General features: G+C 46.9%; 1 protein-coding gene across 12 annotated transcripts in view; it reads left to right on the top strand.

Annotated features, from left to right (window-relative positions):
- Positions 1 to 23,229, top strand: part of YEATS2 (YEATS domain containing 2) — a 799,337-nt gene that overhangs the window by 566,075 nt on the left and 210,033 nt on the right. For all 12 annotated transcript variants that reach the window (XR_003858765.1, XM_029617009.1, XM_029617017.1 and 9 more), the window contains one exon: positions 13,667 to 13,862. Coding sequence is in view for 11 of the 12 variants with exons in the window: in XM_029617009.1 (XP_029472869.1) it covers positions 13,667 to 13,862 (196 nt within the window). In the remaining variant the exon portion in view is untranslated. The remainder of the gene's footprint in view (positions 1 to 13,666; positions 13,863 to 23,229) is intronic.

Below are 23,229 nucleotides of genomic sequence, written 5' to 3'. Positions count from 1 at the left end.
GGGGGATATGATAGAGGTGTTTAAAATCATGAGAGGTCTCGAACGGGTAGATGTGAATCTGTTATTTACTCTTTCAGATAGTAGAAAGACTAGGGGGCACTCCATGAAGTTAGCATGGGGCACATTTAAAACTAATCGGAGAAAGTTCTTTTTTACTCAACGCACAATTAAACTCTGGAATTTGTTGCCAGAGGATGTGGTTAGTGCAGTTAGTATAGCTGTGTTTAAAAAAGGATTGGATAAGTTCTTGGAGGAGAAGTCCATTACCTGCTATTAAGTTCACTTAGAGAATAGCCACTGCCATTAGCAATGGTAACATGGAATAGACTTAGTTTTTGGGTTCTTGCCAGGTTCTTATGGCCTGGATTGGCCACTGTTGGAAACAGTGTGCTGGGCTTGATGGACCCTTGGTCTGATCCAGTATGGCATTTTCTTATGTTCTTATGTTATTACAACCGGGAGAGTCCCTCTCCGAAGCCTACCTTCATATTCCAATCCGGCAAGAACATCAGCATTTCCTATGCTTTGCGGTATTGGGCTGCCAATTTCAGTTCTGGGCGCTACCCTTTGGCCTGGCCACCGCCCCATGAACATTTTCCAAGATTATGGTGGTCATAATGGCGGCACTGAGGAAAGAAGGAATCCTGATGCATCTGTACTTGGACGACTAATTGATCCGGGTGAAGTCGTTGGAAGAGAGTCTCCAGGTGACCCACAGGGTGATGCCTCTGCTTCAGGAGCTTGGTTGAGTTTTAAACAAGGAGAAAAGCAGCCTCAAGCCCCCAGAGTCCTTGCCAAATCTGGGAGTACGGTTCAACATCAAGCAGGACAAGGTCTTCCTCCCGCCTTCATGGATAAGGAAGTTGATATTGCGGGTGTGTCTGTTGACACGATATTCCCCAAGATGTGGAGCTATCTTCGAGACCTCGGTTTGATGGCGTCAACCCTGAAGGTAGGACTGTGGGTGAAGCCAGTGCTCCTACTGTCACTTTGGAACTCGCTGTCTCAAGACTATTCAATTCACCTCCACCTACCAATGTAAGTATGTTCTCAGCTCCAGTGGTGTCTTCAGGAAACTCACCTGAACAAGGATCTAAACCTGTCACCACCGAACTGGCTGGTCCTCACAACAGATGCGAGCCTCTGGGGTTGGAGAGCTCACTGTCAGGAACTGGCAGCCAAGGGACGTTGGACCAAGGAAGAAGTGCTCTGGAGCATAAGCCACCTGGAAGCTTGGGTGGTCAGAATGGTGTGTCTTCCGGTCAACCACTTACTCCAGGGTCAGGCGGCCTGCATGATGTCCGACAACGCAACAACGGTAGCCTACATCAACCGACAGGGAGGAACCAAGAGCCAGCAAGTGTCTCTGGAGAAAGATTTCCTTATGGAATGGGCGGAATTGAATCTACAAACGATCTCAGCCTTCCACATCGTAGGAAAAAACATTGTCAGAGCAGACTTTCTAAGCAGGGAGAGTCTGGATCCAGGAGAATGGGCATTGTCGGCCAGAGCCTTTCAGCTATTGATAGATGGCCACATCTCACAATGCGAAGGTCTCCTGATTCTTTAGTCACAGAAGAGATCAACGCCCTTGATCAGATCTGGCAAGAAGAGGATATATACTATATGCCTTCCCTCCATGGCCACTGCTGGGCTGGGTCATTCACAGAATTGAGCGCCACAGGGGATTAGTCCTTCTACTGGCTCCGGATTGGCCCAGGCGCCCGTGGTATGCAGACATGAGGAGGTTTCTGGTGGAGACCCCCCTGTGCTTCCCACCTCATAGGGACCTGCTCCAGCAAGGACCAGTCCCTCACAAGGATCCGACTCTATTTTGTCTTAGTCCCTTGAGGGGACTTACCTCATGAAGTGGGGATATTCGGAAGCAGTAATTACCACCTTGCTCCGCGCATGGAAGTTCTCTACATCCCTAGATTATGTGCGGGTCTGGAGAGTATTTGAGGCCTGGTGTGAGGAACGCAGTGTTGCTCCTCAAACGGCCAAAATCCCCTCCGATTCTGGAATTTTTACAGGACGGCTTGATTAAAGAGTTGTCCCTTAACTCCTTGAAGGTCCAGGTAGCGGCTCTCTCCTGTTTCAGAGGCGAGGTGAACAGAACCCGCCTATTGGCTTATCTGGACAAAGTCTGTTTTCTAAAAAGGGTAAAGCACATCTGGCCACCCCTTCAGTGGCCAGATCCCTTGTGGAATCTTAATCTAGTATTGGAATTTTTGGAAGGGCCCTCCTTTCGGCTGCTGCACAATCTTTCCTTACACCTGTTAACCCTTAACTACAAGCATTGTTGTGTAGGGAACCATTCCTCCGGATGACTCCAGGAGTGTTACAACTTCGTACTGTTCCATCCTTCTTGCCCAAGGTAATCTCGGAGTTTCATGTGAATCAGTCCATTTCGTTGCACAAGGACTTGAAAGAATACCGCCTCCTCCACCATTTAAACGTCAGTAGGATTTTAATGCGGTATCTGGAACTTTCAGAACCACGGACCGCTTGTTCGTTCTTCACGGTGGAAGGAAGCAGGAAGAACCAGCTTCACGGGCTACCATAGTTTGCTGGATCAAGGAGGTGGGCATGGGAGCTTATGTTGAGACAGGAAAGCCATTACCCTTTTAGATTAAACCGTATTCCACTAGGGCTCAGGTAGTATCCTGGACGGAAGCTAAGCTACTATCTCCCATCGACATCTGCTGAGCGGCGACATGGTCTTCCTTGCACACCTTCTCCAGGTTCTATCTCCTGGACGTTCAGGCCTGAGAGGACGCAACCTTTGCAAGGACGGTACTAACCGGACCGCGGGCAGCCTCCCAACATGATTGGGAGTAGCTTTTGTACATCCCATTGGTCCTGAGTCCATCTGGCTACAAGCTAGGAAATGGAGAAATTACCTGATAATTTTGATTTCCTTAGTGTTAGACAGATGCACTCAGCATCCCGCCTCCGGCTGCCCCAAGGTCGGTGCCAAGGAATTGTCTGTGAAATGAATATCGATTCCAAGAGGTTACGGGTAAGCCGTCGCCCAGTCCCTAGATCAGGGCAGCTATAATCTTGCTGGGATTCAGCATTTGTTTGGGTGAGTACAGTTATAGTTATCTAGTTTTAATCAAGTTTTTTCAATAGTATGTCCACAATGGCTTTTGAAGAGAATACTGAAGGACTGAGGTCACTGCAAGAGTGTATCTAAGGTGACTTCAGCTATGAAACCTGACTCAGTCTCCATCTGCTAGCAGGGGAGCATATAACCCATTGGTCCTGAGTCCATCTGTCCATATTAAGGAAAACGAAATTATCAGGTAATTTCTCCATTATTTTTAATAACTTGATACAAAATTTTATGCAATCTAGTTCCAATTTTAATTCTGCATTTTAATATTCCCATTAATGCCATGACTGAGAGTAGACTTCATTTCTAATCAGGAAGCCCATGCATTAGGGATACAGGAGGAAGAGAAGTGCTGCACTTCCTGTTCCCAGGATAGAAAATGCAGTACTTGCACTGTCCCTCCTACTTGCCTGCTGCCTGGCCTATAAGTTATCAGCCAGCAAAGTCTCCAGCTTCTCTCATGCTAAATGACAGACAGCAACTATTTTCTCCCAAGCAGCAGCAGTGATATTGTATATCTCCAGGCCAGAAGGGGCAGCAAACATTAAGTTGAAGAGTTTCTCTTTTAGATTGGTGCTTGGTGAGGGCAGGGGTTGTCTTCCACAGATACTTTCTCCATCTCTTGGGGGCAGTATCGCCAAATTGGTTTATTTCATGCATACCTTGATCAGAATGAACTTCATGATATGTGAACTTCAGGATATGCTGGGAATGATCTGTTTCTCAGATTTACTGCTAATGCTCCTCTTAATTCTTGCATTGTACCAAAGAGAGCCACTTCTTATAAGTTCATAGGATGTAATATGTATGGACATCATATCAAGATGCACATGAAAATTCTTCTTAATTAGGCAGTTGCACTAAATATGATTGGGACTATTTTATCTTTTTGTCACATTTTCTTGATCTCTGATTGCATCTCTTGGTCTTGAGGATCTTTGTTTTCTCCATACAATCCACAGAATATCAGCAATGCCATTCTTGGATTTTTCTCCTTTACCACAATTTTAGATTTCATAGCATCCATCTTATTGATTGAAATAGGAATGGCCCAACTGCTCACAACTTCTTTGTTCTCTTCAATTCTGTTAGAGTTATGATTCCAGTGTTTTTATAGTATTGCAATGTTATAGCATTTTCACAGTTTCCATTGAATGAGCCATGCCACCTTGCTGTGCCTTTCTATATCCGGACCTTCTAACATGAGCACGTCACATCCAGCAAAGAAATATGTAAACATTTATAGTTCTGTTTTACAGAATCTGCATTTGTCAGTTTTTTTTCTATGCTGGTTGTGACCCATCTTGTCCATAGCCCACTATCCTGTACTGCAGTTACAAATTTCTCATCCTTGGGCTTGAGTTCGTCTATCTTTAGCCACAGCTGTGTCAAATCTTAACCTTTGTGAGGTTTCTGAAGTAACTGTACCTCTGTATTTGTTTCGATCAGCTATCTTTTCTTGTTTGCTAGTCTGATTCTTTAAAGAGATTTTTCTCATTTTGCAAATTCTGTTGCTTCTTTCAGGTTGTGTACTGGTGGATTCTCAGTCATTCCTTCTATTCTCTGGAACGATTGTCCAAGCTTAAGAAGGGAGACTGCAGATGCTTGTTCACTTTCATACATCGGCATTATTTGGGCCCATTGATGCCATTAAATATGCCTGAAGGCCTAGTATGGTAATTCTGTATGTGTAATCAGTTTCAATAAGACCTATGCCACATTTAGCTCAGGATGTACAATCTTGACATACACTTGTTCTTCTAGATTACCTGATCAGCACAGAAGAGCTTTCTTGTTATTGCATCAAGATTTTTAAGGGGCCAGTCTACTATTGAAAATTGTGTGAGAATGCAGGAATCGCAAGCAGATTAATAGCGTGTATCTTATTCTATGCTGTTAAGGCACTTTTTAATATCAGTTTCAGCCTCCTTTAGTACTCTTTACTGAGCTTTTATCTCAGTTCTTTATGCCAAACGTTTTCCACCTTCCTGCTCCAGTACCTTTACACTGAAATCTTTTGTTAGGAAGATGCTTTCAGTTTTGCTTAATTTTCCTTTAAAGATGGTTATCCCAGGACAAGCAGGATGCTAGTCCTCACATATGGGTGACATCAGTAATGGAGCCCTATGTACGGAAAAACTTCTCTCAAAGTTTCTATGAAACTTTTGACTGGCACCAGAGTGCCCACTGAGCATGCCCAGCATGCCATGATATTCCCTGCCACAGGGGTCTCCCTTCAGTCTTCTTTTTTCCGCAGAGCCGTTAGCCTCGCGGTTAATCTGGAGTCCTGTGGTGATTTTCACCACTCACAAAACTTTAGAAAAGTTTAGAAAAGTTCAGGAAAAACTTTCCACCGCACGGGTCTCCCTTCCGTTCCATCGAGGTTTCAGTTTTTTCCCTGAGTTTCCAACGGTTCCATACCGTTTTTCTCTCTCACATTGCCGTCGACGGCTGTCCGACAAAAATGACCTCTGGTTTTAAAAAATGCCCGAATTGTGCAAGAAATATGTCCATTACGGACCCGCACCAAGAAATGTGTTCTTTGCCTCGGCGAAAAACACGATGTAAAGTCTTGTCCTTTATTTGCCGAAATGACATCGAAGGGACGTCGGCTCCGGATGGAGAAAATGGAGCATCTCTTCAAAATTCAACTGCTCCCAATAACTTAGACGTCAGCCCAGTCATCGCCATCGGGATCGATACGGCAAGTTGTGCTGAAATGACGACATCCAGGTGAGGCCGGAGACGCTTCTACTCCCTCCCCCTCGCCATCGTCGAAGGCATCCACCTCCGGCAGCGAAAAACATAAAGAGAAGCATCGGCATCGACGCCAGCACGCCATCGAGCCAGTACCCGAGGAACCATCGAAGGATGCGTCCTCCGCTAAGAAAGCTTGGCCAAGCGCGGAGGCTCTGAGGCCTACAGTACCGGGGCGATCCCCACCGATATCGGTGCCGGGCACCATACCTCCTCAGGGTTCTGAAGAGGTATCGGTATCGCCATCGCCGCCTCCCCCCCATAGCTGCTCTGATACCATCAGCTATGCGGGCGGAACTTGAGTACATCCGTCAAGCGGTGCAACAAGCGCTCCTCGGTGTGATACATGCCAGCCATAGACACCGATGTCGCCATCGACACCAGCTCCGATGCCTTCCGATCCATTGATACCGGTACGGCCTTCGATCCCGCAGCCGATGCCCGCGATGGATGCCTCGCCCGATGCCTTCACAGATTCCACTGGTGACTCCATCGGTGCCATCTTCAGATTTCACGGTTCTTCAACCACTGATGACTAAACTGGACACTCTACCCAATGCTTTCTCGAGGAAGCCCAGAGACAGCCAAGAAGAACCTGTTCCAGGACCCTCAGGAGTTCCCAGGCCTCATCAGCCTCGTTCTCCCTTACTTCCACCAATGCCCAGAGAGCCATCGCTGGTGCCAATTACACCACAGCCACTGAGGTCACCAAGAGAGACAGACACAGAGACAGAGTACTCCTCAGAAGAAGACCTGCTGTCTGAACCATCTCCTCCTGAGGACCGTAGAAAGTCTCCTCCGGAAGATTTATCTTTCTCAAACTTTGTGAAGGACAAGGCGGACACCATCCCCTTCCAGTTACATGTAGAGGTGGATGCCAGACAAAAGACACTGGAGGTCCTACAATTTGTAGACCCTCCCAAGGAGATTTTGGCAGTGCTGGTACATGAGGTATTACAAGAACTCATGTACCGAATATGGGAACACCCAGGTTCACTGGCAGCAGTCAATAAGAGGTCAGATGCCACCTACTTAGTCCAACCAATACCTGGATTTCAAAAAACCCAGCTACCTCACCAGTCAGTGGTCGTAGAGTCGGCCCAGAAAAAGGCTAAAAGATTAAAGTCTCATGCCTCCACACCACCTGGGAGGGATAACAGATTCATGGACAACTTAGGCCGAAAAGTTTTCCAAGGTTCCATGTTGGTTTCTCGAATTGCATCTTACCAACTCTTTATGAACCAATACCAAAGAAATCTTTGGAAACAAGTCCAGGACCTGGTACTCACACTTCCTGATCAATATCAGGAACCCTTCCATCAGCTGGTGCATAAAGGCCTAGAGGCGGGCAAACATGAAGTCAGAGCTACCTACGACAGTTTTGAAACTGCAGCACGTCTCTCAGCTTCAGGAATAACAGCACGTAGATGGGCCTGGCTTAAAGCATCAGATCTCCGGCTGGAGGTACAGGAAAGACTAGCAGACCTTCCCTGTTTGGGGGATAACCTGTTTGGCGACAAGGTTAAAGAAGCGGTTGCGACTATTAAAGATCATACTGAGACACTTAAGCAACTTGCCTTACTGCCTCAGGAGCCTCAACCCCCGGTCAGAAGACCTCCTAGAAGGGATATAAGGCGCCCTTACTACCGCCAACGCCGCTATTATCCCCCATCAAACCGAGCAAGACCATCTCGCCCAGCTCAGCGTCCACAGGCTAGGCAAAGGCCTGCAAGGCCTCAACCTCCTCCTCAAACTGCCTCAACATCAGGTTTTTGAAAGAAAGTCAGAGAGCAGCAGCCAACCCACCAACCCACTCCACACCTACCGGTAGGAGGTCATGTAACCCTTTTCCATCACACCTGGACCTCCATAACCACAGACCAATGGGTACTCTCCATAACAGCTCACGGTTACCGATTGGATTTTCTCACTGTACCAAAAGAATCTCCACCACTCTCATCTTGGACAGTGAATCAACATTCCAAAATTCTACAAGCAGAATTATCCACCCTTCTGAGAGCCAGGGCCATAGAGCCAGTCCCCGGCCCTCAGCAGGGCAGAGGATTCTACTCCCGCTATTTCCTCATTCCAAAGAAAACAGGAGGCCTTCGTCCCATCCTAGACCTCAGAAATCTCAACAAATTTCTCAAAAAAGAAAAATTCAGGATGGTGTCATTGGGCACTGTGCTACGTCTCCTTCAAAGAGGGGATTGGCTCTGTTCCCTGGATCTTCAAGACGCCTACGCTCACATTCCCATCTTTCCTCCTCATCGCCAGTACTTGCGATTTCTGGTAAAAGGTCAACATTTTCAATACCGAGTGCTCCCATTCGGCCTAGCCTCAGCACCTCGAGTCTTCACAAAGTGTCTGGCAGTAGCGGTGGCACATCTTCACAAACAAAAGGTGCATGTATTCCCTTATCTGGACGATTGGCTCATCAGAAGTCAGACTCAAGAAGGAGCTCTCAATTCCCTCAAGCTCACAGTCAACTTGCTTCACTCCTTGGGATTTCTCATCAACTACCAGAAATCCCACTTCACACCATCTCACCTGTTACAATTCATAGGTACAGATCTAAACACCACCATAGCAAAGGCTTTTCTTCCAAGAGACCGTGCTCAAACACTCGTTCTCCTGGCACACTCTCTCTGAAATCAATCTCAAGTTACAGCTCATCAGTGCCTCACCCTACTCGGTCACATGGCCTCCACAGTTCACGTCACTCCCATGGCCAGACTGACCATGCGTCTAATGCAATGGACACTCAAATCTCAGTGGATTCAAGCCATTCAACCATTGTCCACTCCCATTCAGATAACGCAGGAACTGCGTTCCTCTCTCCTCTGGTGGACATCAATGAACAATTTGCTCAAAGGTATGCCCTTCCAGCAACCAGTTCCACAACTAACGTTAACTACAGATGCGTCCACCTTAGGCTGGGGAGCACACATTGGTCATCTCCAGACCCAAGGGACGTGGACAAAAGCCGAAGCCTCTTTTCAAATAAACTTCCTAGAGCTTCGAGCTATACGTTATGCGCTACATGCGTTCAAAGACTGCCTCTCACACAAGACTGTGCTGATTCAGACAGCAACACAGTAGCTATGTGGTACATCAACAAACAAGGGGGAACAGGTTCCTACCTCCTTTGCCAAGAAGCAGCACAGATTTGGGACTGGGCCGTAGCACACTCAATTCTTCTACGGGCCACTTACCTAGCAGGCATCCGCAACATAATAGCCGATCGCCTCAGTCGTCAGTTCCAACCACACGAATGGTCCTTGGATCCAGCGATAGCAACCAAGATCTTCCATCGCTGGGATCAACCAGCAATAGATCTCCTTTGCATCCCATCTGAACTACAAAGTGAACAATTACTGCTCCCTGTTACAACAGGAGAACAGCCTACCAAGGGACGCCTTTGCTCGCCATTGGAACTCAGGCCTGTTATATGCATATCCACCGATACCACTCATAACCAAAACTCTAGTGAAGCTACAACAGGACAAAGGGACCATGATACTCATAGCCCCCTACTGGCCTCGGCAGGTATGGTTTCCCACACTGCTAGACCTCTCAGTCAGGGATCCAATTCGCCTGGGAGTAGCTCCCAATCTCATAACTCAGGATCAGGGTTGGTTGCGCCATCCCAACCTTCAATCCCTATCCCTGACAGCATGGATGTTGAAAGCTTGATCTTACAACCACTCAACCTTCCAACCACTATATCTCAAGTACTGATAGCTTCACGTAAACCTTCCACTAGAAAGAATTATTCCCAGAAATGGAAACGGTTTACTTTGTGGTGCACTCAGAAGTCTTTTAGATCCTTTCACTTGCCCCACTACCTCACTACTAGATTACCTTTACCATCTTTCAGACTCTGTCTGGTCTTCGGACTTCATCTGTAAGAGTACATTTGAGTGCAATCTCAGCTTACCATAACAAGATGGGAGATGCACCAATCTCTACACAACCTCTTGTCAGCAGGTTTATGAAAGGTTTAACTCACCTTAAACCTCCAGTTCATCCCCCAAGCATACAATGGGATCTAAACGTAGTATTAGCCAGGCTCATGCGTTCTCCATTCGAACCCATAGATACCTGTGACCTTAAATATCTTACATGGAAAACTGTATTCCTCATAGCCATTACATCAGCTAGAAGAGTTAGTGAACTACAAGCTCTTGTCACGTACGAACCCTTTACAAAGTTCCTGCATGACAAGGTGGTCCTCCGTACTCATCCCAAATTCCTTCCAAAAGTAGTCACGGAATTCCGCCTGAATCAATCTATTGTTTTACCAACATTTTTTCCAAGGCCTCATTCTCACCAGGGAGAAAGAGCCTTACATACCTTGGACTGTATACGTGCGCTATCCTTCTACTTAAACCGCACTACAGTCCAAAGGAAATCCAGTCAACTATTTGTATCTTATGATCCAAATAAACCAGGTAAAGCAGTGGGAAAACATACTTTATCAAACTGGCTAGCAGATTGCATACAGTTTTGTTATGAGAAAGCAGGCCTTACTCTTCAAGGGCGAGTAAAAGCACATTCAGTCAGAGCAATGTCAACCTCAGTAGCACACCTTCGCTCTGTACCTATTCTGGACATTTGTAAAGCAGCAACATGGAGTTCTCTTCACACCTTTACAGCTCACTACTGTTTAGACAAAGAAGGAAGACAAGATTCAGCCTACGGACAATCTGTCTTAAAGAACTTGTTTCCAGTTTAATCCCAACTCCTCCTACAGCCAACCTGCTGTGATCTTCGGCTGATTCATTTTAACAACAATACTTCACTGTTGCCTCAATTCCAAATGACTCAGCCTCTAGCTTGCTAATCACCCATATGTGAGGACTAGCATCCTGCTTGTCCTGGGATAAAGCAGAATTGCTTACCTTGTAATAGGTGTTATCCCAGGACAGCAGGATGTAGTCCTCACGAAACCCACCCGCCACCCCGCGGAGTTGGGTCAGATACGTTTTATTATTTTATTTTTGGTTAACACTAATTGCTACAAAACAGACTGAAGGGAGACCCCTGTGGCAGGGAATATCATGGCATGCTGGGCATGCTCAGTGGGCACTCTGGTGCCAGTCAAAAGTTTCATAGAAACTTTGAGAGAAGTTTTTCCGTACATAGGGCTCCATTACTGATGTCACCCATATGTGAGGACTACATCCTGCTGTCCTGGGATAACACCTATTACAAGGTAAGCAATTTTGCTTTGCCTTAGCACATTTGTCAAGGCCAAATGTCATCTGAGCCTCTTCACTATTTAGGGTTATTCTGCTAAATGAGCATCACAAGCATGGAGGAGCAGACTAATGGTTATAGCCGGCTGCGAGCCAGCAAAGCCAGGGTTCAAATCCTGCTGCTCCTTGTGGCCTTGGGCAAGTCACTTTACTCTCCATTGCCTCAGGTACAAATTTAGATTTCCTACAGTGTAGCCAGATGGACTCGGGACCAATGGGTTATATGCTCCCCCGCTAGCAGATGGAGACGGAGTCAGGTTTCAAAGCTGACGTCACCTTCGATACACCCCCTGCAGTGACCTCAGCCCTCCCATAGCTCTCCGTCTCTTAGCAGATGTGGACATGCTTTCCCTACACCAGCATTGGTGGTATAGCGGGATTACAGTACTCGTTAGAAAAAAGAAAATTTACCATCTATTGACCTGCTGGCCTCATCTTACAATGCGAAGGTCTCCCAATTCTTCAGGCGCAGAAGAGATCAGCAATCCCTGGGGATCAACGCCCTTGTTCAGGACTGGCCAGAGCAGGACCTACTGTATGCCAGAAGGTGGCAGCCAACTTTAAACCCCAAATCTTCTACTCTAGATTGGCACTTGGTGGTGGCAGCAGTTGCCTTCTGCAGATTGGGCTCCTATTGCAGCAGTCTCTGTGAACTGCTGACAGACTTTCATGTGCCTCTAGGGATTCACATACCACTTATTGAGAGCCACTGATCTAAGGTCTGCTTACATTAAGAACATTTGCAAGGCTGTTTTGTGGTGTTTAGTCGACACATTAACATTTTGCTACTGTCTGAACCAGCCTCCCAGTGGGATAGTAGATTTGGATTGTCTTTTCTGCTTGAGCACTTTAGCAGTTGAGCCCAGCTCCATCCCTTTTAGGATCGATTTTTATAATTTTGAGTTGTTCTTCTCTGTTAAACAATAAAATAAAAATTAAACTGTGTGTGTTCCAAAAAATATATTCCTAACCTTTGAAAGTATTTTATTGTTACTCCCCTTTTTTGTTGAAGGCAACCCTTTTGTTTCAGTAACAAATGGTCATGGCAAAGAATATATATTACAAGTTCTGAAAAGAATTAGACCTCTTTTCTATGCCCAAGATTTCAGAACCATTCTGCAAGCAATCATTTTTTCAAAATTAGACTATTGTAACACCATCCTACTTGGCCTTCCCGCTTCATACACCAAACCGCTTCAGATGGTGCAAAATGCAGCTGCACGAATTCTGACAAATACCAGGAGAAGGGACCACATAACCCCTATTCTAAAGAACCTCCATTGGATACACTTTAGAATAATATACAAGGCCATTCTCACCACATACAAAAACATCCACCAACTGGCTCCCATTGACCTACAGATCCCTCTCCGACTACACAATTCGTCAAGACCGACAAGAGATACATTCAAGGGTTCGCTACAGGTACCACCGCCCAAATCTACCAGACACAGCACACTAAGAGACCGAGCTTTCTCTACAGCCATCCCACCGTTATGGAACTCCATACCCTCAAATCTCAGAATAGAACCATGCATCTCAACCTTCAAAAAAAGACTAAAGACCTGGATATTCATACAAGCCTTCCCAGACGTCAATTGATCTAATACTTCCAAGCCACCCCTAATCTCCATCTACACTATGGTCGACCTTATCTCCTATCGTTTACTTGTGTAAATTAATAACCTGTCCTTTCTCTTCCTCTAAGCCAAGTTCTTATCACCTTGTTATATGTAACTGCCTTTTCAGCACCATTGTTATTGTTATGTTTACTTTGCACCCCTGTTTTATGTGAACCAGCATGATGTGACTGCTGTCTCGAATGCCGGTATATAAAAAATCTAAATAAATAAATAAATAAATAAATATAGGAAGCAATAAGACACTTGAGTAACATTTTTTTTTTGGATCTGGCAGTTTTATCCTGTTGGAAGCTCAAAGGAGCCAGGGCTGGGAACTGGTGCCATAAGCCTTCATTCAAAAGAACCCTGGAATTTTTTTCCCTGTTCGATATCCCCTCCCAAATCACCTAGCCTAGACATTTTACTGACTGCCCATGGCCGAAGACTCTTTCTGGAATCCTGCATTCATGGACTCTAAAGCCAGGCATTAGGTTTTGATGTTGTGCAATGACTGGGGCTCTCTCCTCTCAAGGGCAGTGAACACTACCTCCACAGTATGCCGAGCTAGCCCAGGAAGTGGAAGACGTGTCTCAGGAATCAAAGCCAGGTCCTCTGCACAGGGGCAAAGAGCCATTGGGCTGGTCCAGTATAAACATTTTTTTTTATCTAAATGGATGCACATTTTTTCCTAGATAATTCAAAAATTATAGAAGGTTTACTAACATGTAAATAATCTGTATACAAAGGGTTTTTATGGATTTGTTTTCATTGAAGTGTGGGTTGATTAATTAAATTAAAAATTCCAACCCTGCCGCTGTTGATTTTTTAAAGCTACATGAAAATGAATAAACTCCAACAGATATACTTAATTTAAAATAGTTTAACACATTTTCCTTTCATTTTCGAAGCCAGCTGAAGGTGTGGGTTCTAGTTCATCTTCTGCAGTGACTCCTTTACTAAAACCTTCAGGACCACAGCAGCAGGTGTTGGCCAGCGAATCACAGACTTTGGCTTCAGCAGCCGTTAAACCCATGTCCACTGCTGTCAGTGTCTCTTCGCCGACAACAGTCCCATGCCCTAGTTCCAGCAAAGCCGAAGAAGCAGGTAAATGAAACACCCTTAACACTGATATTACACAATGCCATTAGATGCATAGGACAATTTGTTCATGTATTTGTAAACAGATTTTTTTTTTCTGTCTTCTCATTAAGTCACTGGCTTTGCTGCTGTCTAGTTTTCACTGCCTGGCCTGCCATTCACATTGATGCCTTGAGGATAACAGTAAGATTTAGAGGTCCATATTCAGCTGCTATCTGGCTGAGCAAGTTAATTGGATAAACATATCCACTAACTTGGCTGGGATATTCAGCGGCACAGGTATGCTACTGAATATACCCAGCTATCTAATAGTTAGCTGGATAAGTTTATCCAGCTAAATTAGACTGATAAGGCTGAATATCGACACTTACCCAGCTAAGGGCCAGATTCATTAAGGTTTTTCTCCCATTTTGTGTCTATGGGAAAAACACGGGCCAATACAGTAAAAGTCGTGGGAGAGCCGGCGAGCGCACAGGCCAGTGTCCTGTGCATGTGATTCAGTATCGGCCCGTATGCAAATTAGGGCCCGCAGTAAAAGAAGGCGCTAGGGACACTAGCACGTCCCTAGCGCCTCCTTTTTGACAGAAGCAGCGGCTGTCAGCGGGTTTGACAGCCGACGCTCAATTTTACCGGCGTCTGTTCTCGAACCCACTGACAGTGGCAAAATTGAGCGTCCGTCTTCCAACCCGCGGGCAGATTTTTATTTTTTATTTATTTATTTAATTTTTGGGGCCTCCGACTTAATATCGCTATGATGTTAAGTCGGAGGGTGTACAGAAAAGCAGTTTTTTCTGCTTTTCTGTACACTTTCCCGGTGCCGGCCGAAATTAACTCTTGCCTTTGGCAGGCATTAATTTCTGAAAGTAAATTTATTTTCTGTATCGCGCAGGAATGACTAATAGGCCCATCAACATGCATTTGCATGTTGTGGGCGCTATTAGTTTCGGGGGGGGGGGGGGGGGTTGGACACGCGTTTTCCACGCGCTATTACCCCTTACTGTATAAGGGGTAAAAATAGTGCGTCGAAAACACGCAGCCAAACGGGGGCTAATAGTGTGCTCAGCCTCAGCACACTTTACTGCATCGGCCCGTTAGTGCAGAGCTTTCCAAACTGTGTGTCGCGACGTGTTGCCTGCAGTGTGCAGGTGTGTCGCGCAAGCCCTGTCAACGCCGACGCAAGTCTGGGCTTTTTTTTTTCTAGAGATTCACTTTTTTTTTTTTTTCAGTTCATGGGTTGCTTATTTTTGGGGCGATTTTTGCTGTCAATCGCATTTTTTTTGGGGCTTGGTGGGTGGGATTTGATCCCAGCTGGCCCTGTCATTGGCTGTTGCTGCCAATGAGGCCTGGCCACGAGAAGTACTGACTACAAGCAACAGTATCTGGTGATCCTGAAAGGTTTTATGCAGCACAGCAGGCTTGAACCCTAAAGGTAGTGAAGCACTTAACTGGCAACAATCAAAAAGAAGAAGTACATGTGTGGGGGCCAGACGTGCTGGGGGGGGGGGGGGAGAGAGATGAGTGTGTGGGGGACAGACATGTGCTTGGGGGGGGAGGGAAATGAGTGTGTGGGGGACAGACGTGCTTTGGGGGGGGAGGGAAATGAGTGTGTGGGGGTCAGACGTGTGTTGGGGGGGGGGGGGAGGGAAATGAGTGTGTGGGGGCCAGACGTGTGTTTGGGGGGGGGGGAGGGAAATGAGTGTGTGGGGGCCAGACGTGTGTTTGGGGGGGGGGGGAGGGAAATGAGTGTGTGGGGGCCAGACGTGTGTTTGGGGGGGGGAGGGAAATGAGTGTGTGGGGGCCAGACGTGTGTTTGGGGGGGGGGAGGGAAATGAGTGTGTGGGGGCCAGACGTGTGTTTGGGGGGGGGGGGAGGGAAATGAGTGTGTGGGGGCCAGATGTGTGTTTGGGGGGGGGGGAGGGAAATGAGTGTGTGGGGGCCAGATGTGTGCTTGGGGGGGGGGAGGGAAATGAGTGTGTGTGGGACAGACAATTTGTTTTATTATTGTTACTCATAAATGATAATAACATTAATCTTGGAATGTTATATATTTTTAATATAAATGAAAGGTTTTCATGAGATAGGTTGTGTCGTGAAACATTTTATTTATGTATATGTTTAAGGAAACATACATAAATTGTCGAAATATGTTTCGTTCGTTTAACCTTTAACTTCTGGTTTGCTAGTAGACTGAATTACAGTGTCGTGAAATTGTTTGTCTAAAAAGTGTCACCAACATGAAAAGTTTAGAAAGCTCTGACTTTATTTATTTATTTATTTATTTTAGTTTTTTTCTATACCGGCATTCGTGAGGGAATCACATCATGCCGGTTTACAATAAACAATGGAGTGAGAAAAGGAACAATGAACGAAATAAATAATAGGTGCTAAACATAAAATAGTTACAGTTACAATAAAACAGGGATGAGTACAACTGGGAGCAAGAGGAAAAATGAAAGGAACTTTAACATAGTATCTTAACCGAAGTATGGCGGGGTACATTACAAGAATTATGTGATTTACAATGATTTGTCCATTTGAAATAAGTACAGTTTTTTATATAAAGGTAGTGGTCATAAGTGATGGTTTTCTGCATACTGGTAGTGCTGGAAGTTGGTTGTAGATGAGGTGAGTAATGAGTTTAATCCAAGTCTGGGAAGGCTTTTTTGAATAGCCACGTTTTGAGTCTTTTCCTGAATGTTGGGAGGCAAGGTTCCTGCCTTAGCTCCGTTGGGATGGAGTTCCACAAAGGAGGTCCTGCATTCACTAAGTCCTGCAGGACTTAGTGAATCAGATACTACGTTAGCTGAATAAGTAGCTATGCCCTTGTCCTATCCCCTGCTTAGCCAGCTAAATGGTAACTGCTTAACATGGCTGAATATTGAAATGGCACTATTTAGCCGGATAAGTTTGAACTTATCCGGCTAAGTGGCACTGAATATGGATCTTTTAGATTTTAGTTACAGAAATCTGACTTAACCTGAAGCTTCAGAAAATGTCCGGTTTTTGAGCTGTCTTCTGTCTCAGCATTTCCCAAATAAAGACCAAATATATAGGAATTTTTGACAAGAAGAATGAAGCTTATAGTTCTTTTAGCACTATATAGAACTTGCTGCTTTTAGAAATGTTCAATGCATAACTTTATCCATCAGGTATACATAATTTTTTTGTAGAATTCCTAGCCTAGGCTGGTCAAAAGAAGAGGTGAGTAGGCAGGAAATCATGTATAGATATCCCTTATAGAAGCATAGAACTTGTTAGTAGATAAATATTGCCACATCCTCTAATCTGCCCATATTCCCTAATGCTAGTCTATAGGGCCGATACAGTAAACCGCGCGGACGAGCCAGAGTGCAATTCATTAAGCAAAGGTATGCAAATTAGGGCCCATGGTAATAAGGAGGTGCTAGGGACACTAGCGCGTCCCTAGCGCCTCCTTATTGATAGAAGTGGCGGCTGTCAGCAGGTTTGACAGCCGACTCTTAATTTTGCCGGCGTTGGTTGTCGAACCTGCTGACAGCCACGGGTTCAGAAAACGGACACCAGCAAAATTGAGCATCCATTTTCCAACCCATGGGCAGATTTTTTTTTTTTTTAGATTTTTTATTTTTATTATTTTTGGGTCCTCTGACTTAATATCGCTATGATATTAAGTCTGAGGGTGTACAGAAAAGCAATTTTTTCGGCTTTTCTGTACACTTTCCCAGTGCCGGCCGAAATTAAAATGTTCGGCTTGGCTGCACATTTTACTTTCTGGATCGTGGGACTAACTAATAGGCTCATCAACATGCATTTGCATGTTGCGGGCGCTATTAGTTTTGGGGGGGGAGGGGGTAAAAATAGCGCATCAAAAATGCGCGGCCAAATGGGGGCTAATGGTGTGCTCGGTCGAGCGCACCATACTGCATCGGCCCATATGTTTGTTGCAGGGATTCTTGAATTCTGTTAGCAATTACTCCTACCATCTTCACTGGAAGGCAGCTTTTTGCTTTTACCACCCTTTTTTGAAGAAATATAGTTACATAGAATGTTATTCATCAGGTGCTTCCTACTAAAATAACAGCTCTTTTTAGGTATAGTCTAAATTAAGAAGATTATTAGTGGATATGCTGTTGATTGTACTTTGTAGAATCATGTCTGTCTGTAACCATTGGATTCCTCGAGATTTCTTATAAATATCTCCATGAAGTAGTTCCATGAGTTGCTAGAAAATTATGGCCAGCCTGGTGGTTCAGGTAGCAAATGCTATGCAGAGGCAGCATCCACAGCCTTTTTGGAGCAGGAAGAGGGAGTCATGATCATTTAGTTAAGGGTGACACCTGTTGGCCAGATTGCCAGGGCTGGAATCTGGCATCATGACCCTTCATTCGTAACTACCCGGGAATATTTCCTCTATTTAATGTCATCCCATCCCAAAGTAAATAGTTTGGTCATTAGTGTGACAGTCCTGTGCACCAGGGTTGCCTCTGGAGCCTTGCAGTCATGGATACCAGGTGTAATCATGATGCCCATGATTGCAGGGCTCCAGAAGGAGAGCCCCCTGGTGCATGGTCCTGATCCCAGGGCAGTGACCAGATAGGTATGTTAGGATGGGGGAGAAATCTCTGGGTAGTGGTGAGTAAAGGCTTTATGGTGCCAGATCCCAGCCCTCGTTGCAAGTGAGCTGGAAGTACAAATGAGCAGAAGGAAACTATCAGGTAAAAAAAAATAAATCATAAGAACATATTAATTTTGTAAGGCTAGTTTTCAAGCTTTGTGAGTCCTTAGTTATTCATTCTAAAGAAAAAATCAAACAATCCTGCTGGGCGTTGCTCCAATTAGCACCTTTTTTGTGTCCTCGTCCTTTTTTGGGGAGATCTTTTCTCTTAACAAAGTTCCTGTTCCCTGTATGTACCCGGACACAGCTTTTCAACTAATATGCTACACGTGGAGTATGCCCAGCATGGATCTCATGACGACGTTTCGGAATGCCAAGACTCCGCATTTCTACGCTCGTCGCAGAGAGACTGGAGCAGAGGGATGCCCTAGCCCTGCCCTGGTCCACCGAAGTTCTACTGTACGTCTTTCCACCTTGGGCGTTGATTGGCAAAGTACTCAGGCGAATAGAACTCCATCCGGTGGAGGTCATCCTCATAGCCCCGGAATGACCCAGACACCCATGGTTTGCAGACCTCCTCAATCTAGTGGTGATGGGTCTGCTGCAGTTTCCAGACAGTCCAGTTCTGCTACATCAAGGGCCCATCTGTTTGGAGGAAGTCGATCGCTTTTGTCTAGCAGCATGGCTTTTGAAAGGCGACAGTTACGGGGCAAAGGCCATTCTCCAGCCGTAGTGGCTACGTTCCTGCGATCGCGTAAGACGTCCACCAACCTCGCTTATGTTAGAGTATGGAAGATTTTTGAGGCTTGGTGTTTGGACCGAAATGTTTCTCCTACCCAGGCCTTGGTGTCAGATATTCTGAGTTTTCTTCAGGCTGGTCTGTCGTGCAGTTCCCTCCATGTGCAGGTGGTGGCTCTTGGTTGTTTGCGTGGCTCTGTGCAAGGTTAGCGGCACATCCACATGTGGCTCATTTCTTAAGGGGAGCAAAGCACTTGCGCCCTCCGCTGGGGCATCCTTGTCCGACTTGGAGTCTAAATTTAGTTCTCACGGCTCTATGCTCGGCACCCTTTGAGCCTTTGAAGATGGAGACTAGGAAGTATCTTACCTCGAAGATAGTCTTTCTGGTGGCCAATACATTGGCTCGTAGAGTGTCGGAACTCCAAGCTCTTTCCTGTAGAGTCTTTTTTGCGGATTTCGGAGTCAGGGGTTTCATTACGGACAGTGCCTTCCTTTCTCCCGAAAGTGGTTTCTTCCTTTCATATCAACCAATCGATGGAGCTTCCGGCTTTCACGGAATTAGACCATTTAGATCCCTTGTCCAGGGATTTGCGGAAGCTGGACATTCGCAAAGCATTGCTCCGTTATCTGGAGGTTACAAATGACTTTCGTGTTTCCGACCATCTTTTTGTGCTCTGGAGTTGGCTCCAAGCGGGGTCAGATGCCCTCCAAGACTACCATAGCTCGCTGGCTGAAGGAGACTATTAGCTCGGCCTATCTCCTTCGTGGTAGATCTCTTCCTGTTGGTCTAAGGGCTCACTCTACTCGTTCGCATGCGGCATCTTGGGCAGAGTGCCAGATGGTTTCTCCACAGGAAATTTGCAGGGCGGCTACGTGGAAGTCCTTGCCTACGTTTGCGAGACATTACAGACTAGATGTCCAAGCACCAGGTTCCGGTGGTTTTGGAGAAGGTGTACTTCGAGCGGGCCTCTCTGGATCCCATCCCAGGAGTCTGGACTGATCCGGGTATGTACAGGGAAAGGAAAATGAGTTTCTTACCTGATAATTTTCGTTCCTGTGGTACCACGGATCAATCCAGAATCCCACCAGTCAGAGGCATGGAAGTAAGGGAGAGTCCACTTGGTTATGTAATTAATTTTTAGGTCTGAAGAAATTTGTGATTGTCTGTCCTCAAGTGGTTCTACAGATTCAATTCCCAGGAGGGTTAAGTGGATCAACTATTTCTTTCTTGTTAAATGGTTATTGTAAATAGTTCAAGAGGTTTTGATGAGATATTCCGCTTTGATATTGAGTAATATTGCCAGACTGTAGGTGGCACCATTCTATTTATAGGCGGAGCGTTGTTATGGTAACTGCTCTGTCTCCATCTGCTGGGGAGGGGGGGCCAAACCCAGGAGTCTGGACTGATCTGTGGTACTACAGGATCAAAAATTATCAGGTAATAAACTAATTTTCCTCTCTTCTCCTTCAAAACCACTTTCAGAAGTTCTCCCACCAGAGGTGATTTGACCAATAATAATACATTTATTTCTTATTACCCATAAGAACATAAGAAATTGCCATGCTGGGTCAGACCAAGGGTCCATCAAGCCCAGCATCCTGTTTCCAACAGAGGCTAAAACCAGGCCACAAGAACCTGGCAGTTACCCAAACACTAAGAAGAACCATGCTACTGATGCAATTAATAGCAGTGGCTATTCCCTAAGTATAATTGATTAATAGCCATTTCCTGTCGTGTAGCCAGATGGACTCAGAACAAGTGGGTATAGTGTGCTCGTGCTAGCAGTTGGAGACGAATCTGACGTCAGCACGGGTACATATACCCCCACAGGAAGTGAAGCAACTCAGTAATTTCCGTCTCCAAAGCAGTTTGGAGAGCCTGCACGCTCGCTGAGCGTGTTTCCAATCTACTTTGTATTTTCTACTTTCTACTTACTAAATTTCTACAGGAACATCGAGCCCCGCACTCCTGCGGTGATACCATTCGGTCCCTCCCCCAGTTGAGTTTCCCGGGGTGATTTCCGCGATCCCTCGGAGGTTTTGGCCTCGGTCCGGTGGCCGAACCGCGGCAGGGACCCAGCCCCTGAGCGAGGCTTGGGCGGGCTAAGAGGCGCCTCGGTCCCGGCGTGGACTTGGGAGGCAGCGGGTGCAGTGCATTCCTCAAGCGCGGCGGTGAAGGTATTTCCCCTCTCCCCCCGCAGCCGGAGACTGCCCGGGTTTCAGCCGTGAAGCGCCGAGGATCAGGTAAGGCGTATATCTTTCACTTTTGGTCTTTGAGGTATGAGGATCGGCGGCATTGCCTGTATCCGGCACACAGCGGAGGTCGCCATTTTGTCGGCCTTGTTAAGGTATTGAGCTACCATGATAGGCGCCTGTATCGTATTGAGCGCATATTTGGAGTGTATGTTGTCTACCATTTAGCTTATATTACTGATCGCATATTATTGAGCGCATATTGGGGTAGATTTTAAGAAAGTGCGCCTTCGCGTACTTTTGTTGGCGCACCAGGCGCCAACAAAAGTATGCTTGATTTTAGTAGATACGCGCGTAGCCGCGCGTATCAGCTAAAATCCAGGATCGGCGCACGCAAGGCTGCCGATGTCGTGTAGCCGGCGCGCCGAGCCACGCAGCCTGCCGCCGTTCCCTCCAAGGCCGCTCCGAAATCGGAGCAACCTCGGAGGGAACTCGCTTTCGCCCTCCCCTCACCTTCCCCTCCCTTCCTCTATCTAACCCACCCCCCCCGGCCCTATCTAGAACCCCCCCCCACCTTTGTCGGGGGATTTACGCCTCCCGGAGGGAGAAGTAAATCCCCGTGCGCCAGCGGGCCGCTAGCGCGCGAGGACGCAACCTGGGGGCGGTTCCGGAGGGCGTGGCCACGCCCCCGGACCGCTTCAGGCCGAAACCACGCCCCCGGGCCCGCCCCCAAAACGCCGCGCCGATCCGACACGCCCCTGACACGCCCCCCTCGAAAAACCCTGGGACTTACGCGAGTCCAGGGGCTCTGCGTGCACCGGTAGCCCTATGGAACATAGGCGCACCGGTGCGCAAGGCCCTGCTCGCGTAAATCCAGGCGGATTTACGCGAGCAGGTCTTTTAAAATCCGCCCCATTGTATTAAGCGTATATTGCTGCCGCATATTATTGAGCGCATATTGTATTGAGCGCATATTATATTAAGCGTATATAGCTGCCGCATATTATTGAGCGCATATTGTATTGAGTGCATATTGCTGCCGCATATTCTTGAGCGCATATTTTTTTTCAGCGATGGAACATTCTGACGCCCCGGCGTCTCTGGCGGCGGCGCCTCCTGATTCCGGCGTGAAAGCCCTCGGCCTCTGCTCAGTATGCCAGCTTAGGGCCACGCACAGCGAGGAGCCAGACTCCCTTTGTGCCCAATGTGAGGAGGCAGTGGGAGCCTCGGGCCAGGACCAGTCTCAACCGAGGTTTGTTGACAGTTCCCCAGGGGCCACCCCGGATCTCGCGGGTAGTCTCGAACAACCTGGGATACCGGGGGACCTGGTTCCCCGTAGACTTGAGACCACCTCCATTTCCTGGGTGGATCTCTTTAAGGGGATCCATGCCTTTGTACAGATGCAATCAGCTTCCCATCCAGGCCCTGCTGTTGCTGCTGCTCCTGTAGCTGCTCCAGCGGATCCTGCCCCTGGACCTTCGCGCCCTTATCGTGGGCAAGCACACCCGCCTTCGGGCAGTCCGGTTCAGGCGGACCCTGATGTCTCGGAGACCGAATCAGAACCCTCCGAGGAGGGGGAACTTCCCTCGGGGATTGAGGCAGTTCTTCCCCAAGGAAGATCTCTCCGACCTAGTATCTCAGTGCCTGGCGGAGTTGGATATTTCAGGCCCCAGCACTATGGTGCCATCTACACAGAACCCTCTGCTGGAAGGTCTTCGTCCTACAGCCCGCCATTTTCCCTTCTTGCAAGCCGCACAGCAACTAATAGATCTGGAATGGGCTGCACCTGCGGCCTCATTTAAAGGGGGTCGGGGCCTGATTGGCATGTACCCCCTGGATCCAGCAATC

Source organism: Rhinatrema bivittatum, chromosome 9, assembly GCF_901001135.1.
Source record: "Rhinatrema bivittatum chromosome 9, aRhiBiv1.1, whole genome shotgun sequence".
Taxonomy (NCBI): Eukaryota; Metazoa; Chordata; class Amphibia; order Gymnophiona; family Rhinatrematidae; genus Rhinatrema; species Rhinatrema bivittatum.
This window is presented reverse-complemented; position numbering and strand designations above follow the sequence as displayed.